The sequence below is a fragment of the Amaranthus tricolor genome, chromosome 10 (assembly GCF_026212465.1).
Source record: "Amaranthus tricolor cultivar Red isolate AtriRed21 chromosome 10, ASM2621246v1, whole genome shotgun sequence".
Lineage (NCBI taxonomy): Eukaryota > Viridiplantae > Streptophyta > Magnoliopsida > Caryophyllales > Amaranthaceae > Amaranthus > Amaranthus tricolor.
The window spans coordinates 16,240,039-16,255,529 of NC_080056.1; the positions used below are offsets into that span (position 1 = coordinate 16,240,039).

The window sequence follows — 15,491 nt, forward strand, 5'->3', positions numbered from 1 at the left end:
TCAATGCATCTTTACTTACTACGTGGACACTACTCCCTTGGTCCCTTTTAATTTGCACGTAACTTTTTTTTTTTTTGCCAAATATTTACACCCAATTTCTTTTTTAGCTTTTGAGGTGAAGATAAAATGGTTTGCTTTATTTTTGTGAGTCTATTTACTGTCAGTTTAGTGTCCTTCATCTTGTTAGTTGCTTTAGATTTGATGCTAATTCAGAGTATTAACTCAATTAAGTCAAACCAAAAGAAAGTAATCGGAAAAAAAATAGAATTTGAAACTTGGATGTGAAACTGATTTTGTTTTTTAAAATTAGAGATTTTCACTTGCCTTAATTTATTTTCTAATTATTTTCTTGGTCAGGATCTTTATTTCCCTTTATGTCATAACTCATTACTAAGTGAATGCATAACTCAAAGTGTTGTGAAATTTTAGTGTGATATCGAATATTGTAATTGACTTGCCTACGCCTTGTAGAATAAGAGCTTTTTCAGACGCACTGATTTTTTTTTTATGTTCATGTTTGAAGGATTAGTTAGAGCTGCTAACCCCCTTTTTATGTTTTAAATCTAATCGTAATGTACAATAATTGCTGAGTTTGTACTAATTGATATGTAACTTCCTTATTATATTCTCATTGGTTTGGTGAATAAATGTATAGTACATCTTTGGGCACAAGATTTCCTTGATAAATAGTTAGAGTGTTTATTTGCAGCAATTCAGCTACTCATTTGCAAATTTAAATGATTAATACTTCGTTGTTTTCATTTGTCCAGGTCAAAGTATTTGCACAAACTCATTACTTACAAAATTTTGTTCAAGCCACTTTTAATGCTGTCACAGGTGATAAGATTAAAGGTGGGTTGAATGTTTCCTTTATCTTGTATGCAAATTGGCTTGATTTTCTATTATATGGGAAATCCCAATAATACAATTAACATTTAATACAACACTCTTGATAGACTTTTTGTTTTAGGAATTGAGGTATTTGTAGTTTGACAGGAAAGTTCTAAGCCTTGTCTGTTTAAATTGACTTATTTTAACTTAGTTTCTATCCTTTTTCAGTTTCTCTTTCCCTACAAGTTTTTGCTGAAACTTGGAGCTTTATTCATGGACTAAATTAGTAAGTTCCTTTATGCCGTGAAGTTGGCTTTAAATTGAACTATAATAGTGGCTTTCTTTGACTCCGAACCAATGAAGGTTATAGATAATAAATTCATTTTTATCTCTATTTCTCCCTCCTCCCTAGAGTTAAAAATATCTTAAGTGAAGATATCTTTGGGGATCGAACATTGAAGAGTAATATTTAGGACAACTACTTAAGAGTCTTCTCACAAGGTCTACATAGAAAATCATCTTTTAATATCTTGAACCTTTCTGTGTGTCAAAATCATGAAGTTGGGTTACAGGTTTTGACTATTGAATGCTTGCAGTTTATTTTATTTTTTTTATTTGGAAGTGTGTGTCAAAAGGACTTGAAGGAAAAGGGATGGAAGTGAAATGAATGGGATGAAAATAACATTTTTTTTCTTTGCATAAGATGAAATTTAATACATGGTAAAACTATTTTTTTTATTTTGAAAATCAAAGTGAAAATAACATTAATTTCGTTTCCTTTCTGAAAAATAATCTTACCAAAATTATTACTATTTTTTTTATTCTGAAAATCAATATACCTCAAGCTATATTGATTTTCTTTAAAAACTCATTCATATTTGATGACTTTGATTACAGTTGCTGATTTTTACTTGCCTATTTTCCTTGCAGATTTATGTGAGCGCGCCAAGAAAATCTGAAATGAGCTATAAGATTTCTTGAGGTATATTGATTTCCATCCCTATTTGATTTTATATAGGTTTTCCATTCTTGAGTTTTTTAATTTTTGTTGTACTATGTGTTCAATTTTGTTGTGTTTTCAGAAATGTGTAAAATAGATGTTGAAATTGAATTATTTTGGTCACCTTCTTTGAGATGACTCTTTTCCATGGTAGCTATTTTTTAAAAAAAATTTGCAATGCACGATGCAACTTATTATGAACCAAGTGACAATAGAAACTTTCATTTGAAGATTCTGGTTACCCTTTATGGACTCAATTGTTCATTTGATTAAATTATTGTTGTTTCTTTATGATTTTGGTCTACAAGATTTTATTAGTTTCTTTTTGGATAAGTGGTTTCATGTTATTTGCACATTAAATACTAAAATTGCGTGAATTAATCATTTTAGCTTGCTTATTTTTGGTTGTTATCTTACCATTGATTGTAAAATTGTGATAGATGGTCATTTATTTGGCATTTATGCTACGAGTACGTAATCTAATGTTTTGCCTGGACATGTCGATTTTTTAGAATGTGACATAAAGAAATTGTACAAGATTGAGCTTATTGGGGTAATGATTAATTAAGGAGTTGGACAAGCTAAAAAATAAGGAAATAATGAGAAAAATGAGTGCATTTTGAGCATTTAACAATTTATATCTTTAATTTTAATATTCTCATTGACATACATTATCGATGTTTTTCATGTACAATGGATTGCTTGATTTTAAAAACTAAAGAAAAATAATTGCCATTAAGTAGAGATAAAGCATATTTAATGATAATGCTTTTGTGGTATAAATTAGACCTGATCAAACAACGGGCCGGGTCGGGCCTACTGCAAAAATCAGCCCGTTGTTGCGGGCCGGGCCAAATCGCGGGCCGAAAACTTCCTGCCCAAACCTGTACTATGCGGGCTTATATTTTAAATTATTTATAGATAATTAAAAACACAAATTACAAATAATTGAAATACACAAATACAATTGTTACATATTATACATAATTTAAAACACAAATTAAAAGTCATTGAAATAAACAAATACAAAAAATTAAAATATTTAACTAATTAATCATCATGTACATCATCAAGAATTTCAAGATCTTCCACTGGACACTTTTTGCTATTTGCAAATTTCTCCATTTTTTTCAGATCAAGTACTACAATCAACTAATCAAGAAATACAACTCAGAATAATAATTGGAATAAATTAACTAATATATCAGAAATAATTCTTCAAAACAATAGCATTAACTAATTATATATAATTATTAATTAAGTATTAAAATCTCAATTATTCAATACACCAAATCAGTGAATCACCATCAATAATCAATACATTTCTAATAGCATTGGAATAAGGATTTTTCTGAGAGAGTCTTCGCCATCTTCTTCTCCATTATTTCGAATTCAATCCTAATTGGAATACAACTAATTATATATAATCAAGTATTAAAAACTCAGCAACTACATACACCAAATCAGTGAATCACCATCAATATTCAATACATTTCTAATAGCATTGGAATAAGGATTTTTCTGAGAGAGTCTTCGCCATCTTCTTCCCCATTATTTCGAATTCAATCCTAATTAGGATTTTTCTTTACATTTTAGATCTGTTAGGTTTACATTTTTTTCGAAGAAAACTGAAAATACAAAAAACTGAAAATACTTTTTTTGATTCTTTACATTTCGCCATTTTCAGAGAAGAAAGAGGAAAGACTGACAAAACTGAAAATACTAAATAGAATTAGTGAATTACCTTGATGAAGATTTTTGATTGAGTTGGAGTCTTTGAGAGTTGAGACGTGAGAGCAGTGAGATGTTGAGTTTGAGTCTTTGAGAGTTGAGAGTTGAGAGTTGAGAGCAGTGAGATGTTGAGTTTGAGAGTGAGTAGGGTTTACTGATTTTGATTTTTGAGAGATGAATGAGAGCAGTGAGATGGAATATGAATGAGGCGTGAATTATTCTGGAACATATTACATGATAAGCCCATATATCAGTTAATTCTGATTTCTGAAAAACTAGGGCATTTACCTCATTTCGGGCCGGGCCGGGCCAGCCTGCGGGCCAATAGCAAATCCCAAAATAAATCGGGCCACTTATTGGCTGCACAAACCCGCCCATCGGGCCATATTTTGTGACCCAAACCCTAAATTTTTTGGGTCGGGTCGGACCGGCGGGCCGGGCCACTTATGATCAGATCTAGTATAAATTTAGGAAAATATATGATTACATATCCTTAAACTAAAAAAATGTGTGAGTACAGTAAAGTTACTGTTCCTGCTTTTTGCTTTCCCTTGTTCTGCTCAGTTCTATTTACTCTTCTTGATTTCTTCATTTATCAAAAATCCTATGACAAAAATCTTCCAGGCCACAGTTGCTCATTTCACTTCCGTCTTTCTAGCTTTCTTTAATCACGAAGGTTCTATAATTCAATTCCAGAAAATTTCCTATGGTTTAATTATATGTAATCTTTGTGATGTGATAAAAGTATTTCATGCAATTTTAATTGTGTTTTTATTGTGACATTTGCAGATCAATGTCGCAAACCCTTGTTATCTTAAATCAGGTATTTTTGTTATCTTAAATCAGGTATTTGAAGCTATGATGTGATTAAAGTATTTCATATGGTTTGATTAATTGTAATCTTTGTTATGTGATAAAAGTATTTCATGCAAATTTAATTGTGTTTTTATTGTGGCATATGCAGATCAATGTCGCTAACCCTACCACAATAAAATCAGGTATTTCGGTTATCTTAAATCAGGTATTTGAAGCTATGATTACTGATCTCATTTGTTCATCATCATACTGCATTTGTTAGATTAATTTTTCTCTGGTTTTGTTTTCAACGCCTTGTTCAGTCAATGTATGTTGGGGATTTGAAACTATTTATATGAATGCATTATGCTAATTGGTATGTAAATCCAGATCTGTTCAAGGATTTCGAAGCACATTTGCATGTAAAATTTTCGGTAAGCACAATTCATTAATTTTTATTAGTTTAGATTATTGCATCAATTTCCCCGTATTTTGTAGGTTTGTTCGGTGATGATTTGAGGGTAATTTAGAGGTGGTAGTGGTTTGGATGCCGAAAGGTGTTGTGGAGATGGTGGTTGGATACTCAGTCTTAACCTTTTTTGCAATATCACTTAGATAACACATGGAACATACAATAAGCACATTGGGAAATTATGATCTAAGCAGGGTTGGAACTGGAAGGGTGGCCTCCGCAACCCCCAATTTCTGATATTTTGTGAAACTTTAAGGCTTTAAATGTTCTGCTTCTTTTTGATTTTCTTCTACTGGGAATCCTAGATGTTATACTGTTGTTTGATATTCTTTTAACATGTCACAAGGGCAATTCTTTTCTTCAGTTGCTTGAAAGATTCATAACATCCCAGGGTTTCTCACATTCTATGTTTGTAGCATTGACTATTTGGATTCCACATACAACACCCTTCTGATTGTCATTAGTGAATGTGTAATGGTAACTAATTCATATGTGGTTTTGCCTTTTGAGTAATAAGTTTAATTGTTTCTTTAGTGATATTTATATGTAAAATTTTCGGAAAGCACGATTTGTTAGTTTCGATCCATGCTAATTTTCATAAACTAATAATCGTCTAATTGTATGTTATAATTGAGAACTGGGTCTTTTTAGATAAGATCATAAGTTTGATTTCGTCACTCCTTCTAGCCTTCACATTCCCTCTGCTTGACTATACTAAAATATACTAAAAAAATTGTAACATTTAATTTGTATTTGTAAATTTTGATAGGCGGTAACAAGTGGATACACTAATCTTCAATGCCCAGGTCTTGTGCAGGTGTCCCCGGCTATCGATGTGGGTAGGGGTGTCAAACAGGTCGGATTGGGTCATTTTCAGGTTCGGGTCATATATAAATGGGTCAATAGACCCTTAACTTGAACCTAATCTGTTTAATTAGATGGGTCAAAAATTGAAACCCTGACCTGATCTGTAGCAGGTCGGGTCAACCTGCTAAATACCCATTTAACCTACTTTTTTTTTTAGGTCATTGAACCTATATATTTCAGGTCCTTTGACCCATATATTAAATTCACATTCCATTTACATTACCCAAAATACAGAAATTGATATTTGATCGACGGCAAAGAATTTTGAGGGAAGCAGAAAAACAGGAGATGGAAAGAGATGGACCACCAATTGATGATTGCTGTACAATTTGCCATGAAAGCTAATTGCCAAGCTTCAAAATACAGGTTTTTTTGATTGATGTGATCGAAAGGTTGGTTTTGTATTTGGGGTTTTATGTATATAAGATGTGAATTAGAAAGGTAATTTCAAATTTGTGTTGTGGGCTGTTATGAATTTCTTACATAGAGAGAAGATGGTAGTGATAAATTTAGGAGGAAGATTGGTAGTGAGAAGAGAGAAGAAGGCAAAGAGATTAGAGAACAGAGAAGAGGAAGGACTGAAGGTCGAAGCACTCAAAGTGGAAGGCGCACAGAGAAGAGGAAGGCGCCGTAGAAAAGAGGAAGGACTGAAGGTCGAAGCACTCGAAGTGGAAGGCGCATAGAGAAGAGGAAGGCGCCGTAGAGAAGAGGAAGGACTGTGATAATTTTAGGGTTTATGATTATCACTTCATCTTTATGACTTTATTTCAAATTTTCAATGGGTTAATAATGTGTCATCCATCCGCATTTCGCAGGCCCAACTCTCAAGTGGCCCAATAATGTGTCATCTAGTATAATGGGTTAATATCAGATAAATAGGTTAAACATGTTTTTTTCGGGTTTAAATATTCAACCGGAACCTATCCCATTTAATAAACAGATCAGGTCGGGTTGACCATTTAATTGATTGGGTTAAAAATCTAAATCCAAACCCACTAATTTCAGGTCGGTTTCAGATTAGGTTAGCAGGTCGGATCAGTTTTTGCCAGCCCTGTAGGTGCTATCCCATCCAAATATACTAAATATGGTGCCCCAATACAATATGGTTCGCACTTATACATTGATAAGGTATGCATGTTTCTTTGTGTTTATTGCTTGTTCAGTAGTTCTTTGTCTCTTGTTTAACCAAAACAAGTGTTTTATCATTGTTCTTATTACTCATCCAGAATGCTATGAAAGTAAGATTGGAAGCTTTTCAAGTTTTTATCATTTTTCTTACAATTAGTTATATACTTTCTCATCTATATTTACATTTATTTACATGGTTGTATGACTACATTGGTCTTCTTTTTTCTTTTTTCTAATTTTGTTGTAGATCAATGACCATGTCTAATATTATTATTATGATAGTGCACTCTACGTTAATTGTATAATATTAATGATTACGGAAAAAATAACTATCAAGTTGTCACATTTGTTGCTACCAAGTGATCTTTCCTTTCAAATTTACTTTTTAAAAAATTTATTTCAATGTTGATTTTCATGTGAGGTAGTTTTCCTTATTTGGATTTGGGTAATTCTCTAAAAACTTGTGGTTTATTGTGGATTTATTTGTTTTTGTCAGATGATGAGTGGAGTAATTGACGAGAGAAAGCAATCAGAACATTGTTTGGATTCTAGGAAAGATGTGATGATATCAAGAACACATTATCGTTTGATTTTTCTGGGAAATCAGACTCTTCATCAGAATGCCATTATGTGGTGAGCGACCAAGGAACAATGAAAGTGCATGAGAAATCAAAATAACAGTGGTGTAATTACTGATAGCCAACTGCTAAATGATTAAGAAGGCGGAGTTATAATTATTATGCATCGTAATAATAAAGTGGTTTTCAATAAAGCCCAAGTACGGTTTTAGTAGTCTTTTATTGTTTTTGATTTGGGTTAGTTTTAATTTTTAACTTTTGAAGTTGTCTTTCTTTTACGTTTAAGTTATTTTAATATTGTCATATTTTGATTTTAGTAATGTTTTTTATTAGGCTCAATTCAATCTTAATCATTTGAAGTTTTTGTTTTGAATTGGACTTTATATATGATGTTTGTATTTAGAAAGAGGGAAGAATTGATTGTTCCCAATACTACTAAAATTTTATTGGGGATGGATTTGTTTTGAATAATGATTTGTAATTTTGTTAGTTTTGTATTTTCTACTGAATAATAGCTATACAACAACGATAACAATTAACCCTTAATCTCAAAAAGTTAGGGTCTACTAATTCTTGTTTTTAAGGAAGTGACTAGGCTTTATCGGGCTGATTTTCATCACTCTATTGCTCATTCTCATCCTTTATTTGTGTTTGGGAGCGATATTGAGCAATGAAACTCACGAGAAAAAGTTGTCTGATTAACAAACTATGCTAATTATGTCAAATTTTAGTTCAGGATACTCTTTCTAAATCATCCTCTACAAACTATACTTGGCAAATTTCAAATGGTAATTCTAAAATTTTGACTATTCTATGTGGTAGACAAATATTTTTTTAAATCCGCATGGTGATCCCAAACTTTTAACTTTAAACAAAATGTTAAATTCTTTGTTAAATTAAGTACTTATTTCGACCAAATTTTTGAATAATTATGCTTTAAAGAGTAATCAGGGCATTTGCTCTTATGAAAAACCGGTAGTTATTAACGTACATTTAACAAAATCTTAACTATTTGCATACCAAGTCGAAAAGATAGAAGCTTAGAGGGTTACCTTGTGGATTCAAAAATATTTGTCTACTATAGTGAAAAAGCCAAAAAACCTCAGGATAACCATGTGAAATTTTTCAAAAATCTTTATAAAAGTCCGCGAGTATTCAAAACTATCATACATATAAACGCACACTAATTAATTTAGCATTTTATTTATTTAAATATTTTGACACTGCCATATTGTTGTTTGAAGAGCTAATGAGTCAAGGTGCATGTTGTTTCATACACTATTATTTACAACAACAAACAATGTTAGTAATGAGACAACAACACATTGACATTCGAATATTTTCATCGTATTATTGTAAAAAGTAATGTACGAAATAACATTATAAAATTTAATAGTGTAACTTGGGGGACCGCGTGCGTAGCACGCGACCCCACAACTAATTTGTAATAAATGCAGAAATGTAAATAGTGGGACAAAAGCGCAAATGTTATTGGAGTGTTGGGTTCATTTTTTAGCTTTTTGGTTGAATTTTGTGCTTTGGTTTGTTGGTTTGTCAAAGAGCCAAAAAAATATTTTGGTAAATGGCTTTTAAGCAAAGATAAAAAAAAACTGCTCTAGTTAGCTTTTTGGTTGGATTTTGACTTGTTAACCCATTTTTTCTTTAATAAACAGTAAACAACTAATACTCAAATTTTTGTTAAATATCTTCACAAACAATTGACTTTTAGGTAGCTTAAAAATTAACAAAACAGTCAACATTTTCAGCTGGTCAACCTATTCAACAAAAAAGTTATCAACCAACTCCAAACAACAAATTGCTAAACATCCCATTATATTTTTTCATAGTCAAAAATGTATAAAGTGATTAATTAACAAAAGGTGGTGGGACGTGCCTTGTTTACCATAGACGTGGAGAACAGTTCGTCGAAGACATGATCAGCCTACAGCCTTCTACGAGTAAATTTTAGAATTGTGTTGGTTGTCACTTGTAACATAATAAGAAATTAAATAAATACCTAATATCTTCAATTTAATTTGATTAACATAATTAGTTTTTAATTTAAAAATGAAATAATAATCCAATAATAATTATTATAAATAATTTTCCATTCTTGTCATTGTCCGCATATTTCTACTCCCTCGAAAACTCACCATTAAGTTGCCCTTTATTCAAGGATTTCTCTTTTTCTTTCTTCATTCCACATTTTCTCTTTTCCCCTTTCTTTCTTCATCAATTCTCAAAACTCATATTTTCTTCCTAACAATCAAAATCAAAATTGTTACAAAATGGTAAGTTTTTATAATTCTTTTCTTTTCTTTTCATGTTATTTAGATTCATGTAAACAACGTAAAATATTATCAGAATGTTATCCATTTTGATTTATTTAGTTCATTTTATGTTATAAATTAAGATATGACATTATTATTATTGTTTGATCGATCTGCATGTAAATGTCAACAAGATGTAGATCATATTGCTTTGTTATTCTTGAATCTTGAATTCTATATTTTCTTGAAATTGTATGTTTGTATATTTATTTGATCGACATTTTATAAAAGAAATGAAAATTACCATAAAATGTAGAATTTGGAGTGTTGATGATGGCAAATTTATAAATAATTCAACTTCCAAGGAATAAAAAATTTCCATTAACCTAAATTTTATAAAGATGCAAATATCGTTTCACCATTTATATACGTTAATCAAACCTTTTAATTTAGATCTACAAATAATGCAAATAATTCAATTTCTTTGTTTTTACAAATACTCCAAATAGATGATCTTTGAAATACACGTTCTTTTAGGCCGGGAATTAAATTTTAAACTTAGTAAAACACACATTTTTTATTTTCTGTCTTCTTCTTTGACAAACATTCATGGTTGTCATGAAATTTCATTAAATCATCAATGACTTTTATTCTTATTGCGTATCAACCTATTTATGGCTACTCTTTATCTTCTCCAAAATAATTTTTACCATTAAATCAAAATAGAAATTTGAAGTTATCATTGAATTAGAGTTTTATTTTAATTACTCTTTGCTTTGTCAAACCTATAACAATTTGAACCTTTAATTTACAGTTGTAAAATCTTTTTGTAACTATATTGAATTTCGTTTCTTTACACGTTATTGATTTTCTATTTTGCCTAATCCAAAATAGTTTTTATTCAGTATTTTTACTACTAAGTATATCTTTGATTTGTCAATAACATACCTTTTAACACTTATTTGACATATCTTAGATTCCTACTTCACAAATTAGAAACCACTACTTGATATAACCTAAACACATATTTGATATACTCTAAACACTTACTTGATGTTCTGTAAACACATACTTAACACACTTTAAACACCTTCTTGACACATCATAAACCCCAACTTGACGTATCATAAACATCTACTTGACTTATCACGACGTACCTTAAATACCTACATGATATACCATGAGCACTTACTTGATATACCATAAACCCCTCCTTGACATACTTTAAACATCTACTTAACATATATTAAACACCTACTGGACATACTTTAATCCGTACTTTGTATAATATAACTAAGTAGGCATTTTAACTACTTATAGTCTTTTATGGTATTAAGGTAAGGGTTTATTGTTTCTTCATTCTTCAAGATAATTAAGTACGCATATTAATTACTTTTATATATATATATATATATATATATATATATATATATATATATATATATATATATATATTATATATATATATATACATATATATATATATATATATGTGTATATGTATACACATATATATATATACACACACATATATATACACACACACACATATATATATATATATATATATATATATATATATATATATATATATATTTGTATATATATATATATATATATATATATATATATATATATATATATATATATATATATATATATATATATATATATATATATATATAAACCTACTTAGTTTTTGATATCAAAAATGTAAACTATCGTTCCTTTGTTTTTGATATTGTTAGTTTCATATTGTTATTTGATTTTTGATATAAAAAAAAAAAAAAAAGGCGAACGCAGCATCAGGAATGGCTGTGGACGATGAATGTAAGCTCAAATTCCAGGAGCTAAAAGCAAAGAGATCATATCGATTTATCACGTTTAGGATTGAAGGCCAACAAGTAGTGGTTGATAAGATTGGAATGCCAGATGAAAGCTATGAAGATTTTACCAATTCCTTGCCTCCTAATGAATGTCGTTACGCCGTCTTCGACTTCGATTTCACCACCGATGAAAACTGTCAGAAAAGCAAGATCTTCTTCATTGCCTGGTACCTTTCATTTTTACTTCTTACTTCATATATGACCCGTTTGCTTATCGTTACTACAGGTGATAATGAGGATGAATTATACTCATTTCGTCCTTAACGAAATTCCCACAAAAAAGGTTACAGGAACTAAGAAAAATAAAATCTTATAATAATTGATATTGATATACTATTTTATTGAATAATGAAAAATGGAGGAAAAGTGAGAATCATATACAATTAAAAATATTAAAAGAAAGCTAATGAAAACAAATATAGAACTACAACTAATAAAAAATATTTTTATAAAATTAATGACAAATATATAGGGACCATAAGAAATATAAAAATGTTAAAATGAAGTGGAATGTATGTGGAGACCATAAATATTATTAAAATAGTAAAATTAGAATAAAATATAAGGTTTTTTTTGTCCAAATTTTATAATATAAATATAAAGATTTTTTATAGGAACAACAAATTAAATGAAACACCCTAAAATGGCGAATGAGAAATTCTTTAAGTGGAGGGTGAAGTATAATTTTTTGTAAAATGTATTATGGAGGTGTTTGTTTCAAAGCTTTTTGGTTGACTTTTTAGTTAGCTTTTGGCTTATTAGTTGGTCAAATAGGCAAAAAAAAATATTAAGTAAATGACTTTTAAAGCATCTGAAATGATTTGTTTAAGCTAAAATGAAAAAGTTGTTCCAACTAGTTTTTTTGATTCGCTTTTGTCTTTTGAGCCTACATTTTCTTTATTAAACAGCCAACAACCAATACTTAAATTTTCCAAACATCTCCACAAACAAGTACCTTTTTCATCATAAAACAATTAACATTTTCAGCAGGTCAAAAAAGTCAACAACTAATTGCCAAACAACCTCTATGTCATTTTCATCATAAAATTTTTTTTAATACTACTTTTTAAATGGCATTTTATTGAAATGATTTTCACGAAAAACAAGCATAATCATTACAATTATCAAGAAATTTTCCTATTAAAATTACACTAAGTATTTATTACTATTTTGACCATTTAATATCACTAACAAACACGCAAGTAGACTTATCAGATTATTATTATTTATTATTAATTACACTAGGTATATTTTTTCGTATATAAATGTAATAATATCATAATATTTTTTTTTGCTATGTAATATGAGTTAATAAGAAGTATTATTAAGAACGTTTTAAATTTTTAGGTTTATTTTTTTTTTTAGCTTTGAGGAGTAAAAATCAATAAGACGGCCTTAATATGAGTTTATCATATTATTGTTGTTATTAATTTTATTTTATTACTGGAACATCAGAATCAGAATTAGAATCAAAATTAATATTTTTTTTGCTATGTAATATGAGTTAATAAGAAGTATTATTAAGAACGTTTTAAATTTTTAGGTTTTTTTTTTTAGCTTTGAGGAGTAAAAATCGATAAGACCGCCTTAATATGAGTTTATCATATTATTGTTGTTATTAATTTTATTTTATTACTGGAACATCAGAATCAGAATTAGAATCAAAATTAATATTTACGATACAATGATAATAGGTCTCCGGACACATCAAGGGTTAGAATGAAGATGGTGTACGCCAGCTCAAAGGACAGATTCAAAAGAGAACTTGATGGGATTCAGGTGGAGTTACAGGCTACAGATCCCAGTGAAATGAGCTTTGATATCATTAAATCGCGAGCATTATGAGCATCTTACAATACATCCATTCTTGTGCTGTGCATCTTTTACTTGATCATCATCTATTTTTATTTTTTAGCTAATTCTATTTTTTTATTTATTTGTCACCAACATTGTTATTTTAAGTCTAAAGAACCATAAAAACAAGGGTCCTAACTGGATTTTCATTATTTTTTGGTTATCCTATTGCTCGTTTCTGTGTTACTATATAAAAATTGTTAAGGTTCTAATTAGTTACGCACATGAAATTTCATATGGACCAATTTTGATTGTATTTGTCTTTATCTTTTATATAATGTTACATATGATATTCTTTAAGTTTTTGTACTTTTAGCTTTTTAACATGCTGAACCTTTTCTTAGAAATTCTATGTGATAGTCTTGAAATATTGAATTTTCCACGTGCTAATCAAAGTTTTTATAAAATTTACGCAGTAACCATGAAGTTTACCTAATTAAACCTCCGTGACCTTTTTACACAAAAAACGTTTGGAAACCGTCTATTAGTAAGGGTTATCATGTTTCTGAGATTCGAACATCGAAATCATACCAAAGATCACATTTCCCCTAAATTACTAACCCTAATTCTTCAATTTATCTAATTTCCTAGCCCCTAATTTCATAATCCTAATTCTCAAATTTCTCAAACTTTGACAACAAATTTCCCCAACTCCTCCAAATTAAAGTTGTTCACTTTTACTGCTTTCTTAACCAAACGAACTTCTTGGGTAAACCATATGAAATTGACCTAGAAACTAGCTTTTAGAATTCATCCATCAACAGTTGGATGCTCGAAATATGTTGTCAATTTTTGAGAAATTGGGAAAGTAGGCGTTGGTATTAAAAATTAGATAAATTGGAGAATTAGTGTTAGGAAATTAAGGGAAATATGATCTTTGGGATGATTTTAAATGTTTGAATCTCATAAACATGGCAACCCTTACTAATAGACGATTTTCAAATGGTTTCTGGGTAAAAAGGTCACAAAAGTTTAATTAGATAAACCTCAGGATTACCGCGTAGATTTAAAAAAAATTTTAGTTACACGTAGAAAACCCAATACCTCAGGGTTATCACGTGTAATTTTCAAACCTTTTTAAGAACTAATTATTTTCATGAAATTTCATAATTTTTTTTAAAAAATATTTTTAATAAACTCTTATCTAAAGTTCTTAACTTTATCATGCAAATAAAACTATCGTGTGAAAATAAATATGACATATATTATTTATGTACAACCAATATTTATATGCCCAAATATATAAATAAAAGAGGAAATTAATTTCACTGTAGGTTCGAGTATTGTTAATTTTTAAACATGCGCAAAAACTAATTAAAATTCTTCCAAAACTCAATTATTGACATAAGATGAAATAAGTGAATATTGAAACGAGATAATATACCATTGTAGCAAGGTTGGACAATATTACTCAACAGTTAAATAGCTAGTTCCACTAGAATTTATCCCATGAACTAAGACATTTATAAGTTTAAATATACAAAATGGTCCTATACATTTGAAAGAGTTTGAATGCTTGCCCATTCATTAATCTCCAAGAAGAAGATTATTTGATATAGTGCCGTATATCCATTGAAGAACTGCAGCGTCAAGGCGCTTCCATAGTGATAAATTGGCCGCCTTCGATGTCTCATAGGTAGCAACCTCCTCGGTTGACGTAGGAGGGATGATGTGTTCATACACATCATGGACCCTAACAAGAACTTTAAATAATGCAGCCCATGAATGGTACATTTCAGTCTCGGTGTCTAACTCGACAGGGACGAGTGATTTGACATTGGTGACTGTGAGTGCAGGATGATATTTAGAAAGAGAAGACATAGTGCAGCGGAAGGAAGAAAGAGGATAGGCTGTTTGTTAGGGAGATAATGAAGCCAAGGTCGAAACCTTAATCTGATACCATGAAAGAGTTTGAATGCTTGCCCATTCATTAATCTTCTGAGCCTTATATACAGAATTTATGCCTGAAAGTTAGGTAGAAGATATACGTATGACTATCTAATAATACAATAGACTAGCTATAATTATGGGATTGTCATTGACTAGGCTATAACTACGGATTGATATCACAGCAAATCA

At 29.8% G+C, this 15,491-nt stretch overlaps 1 protein-coding gene across 1 annotated transcript; it reads left to right on the forward strand.

Annotated features, from left to right (window-relative positions):
- The first annotated feature begins 9,614 nt into the window (after positions 1–9,614).
- On the forward strand, positions 9,615–13,622 carry LOC130825522 (actin-depolymerizing factor 7-like). The gene is made up of 3 exons (XM_057690791.1): positions 9,615–9,693; positions 11,466–11,725; positions 13,253–13,622. Exons 1-3 carry the CDS (start codon positions 9,691–9,693, stop codon positions 13,401–13,403), a joined length of 414 nt encoding a protein of 137 aa, XP_057546774.1. The 5' UTR covers positions 9,615–9,690; the 3' UTR covers positions 13,404–13,622.
- Positions 13,623–15,491: the final 1,869 nt, after the last annotated feature.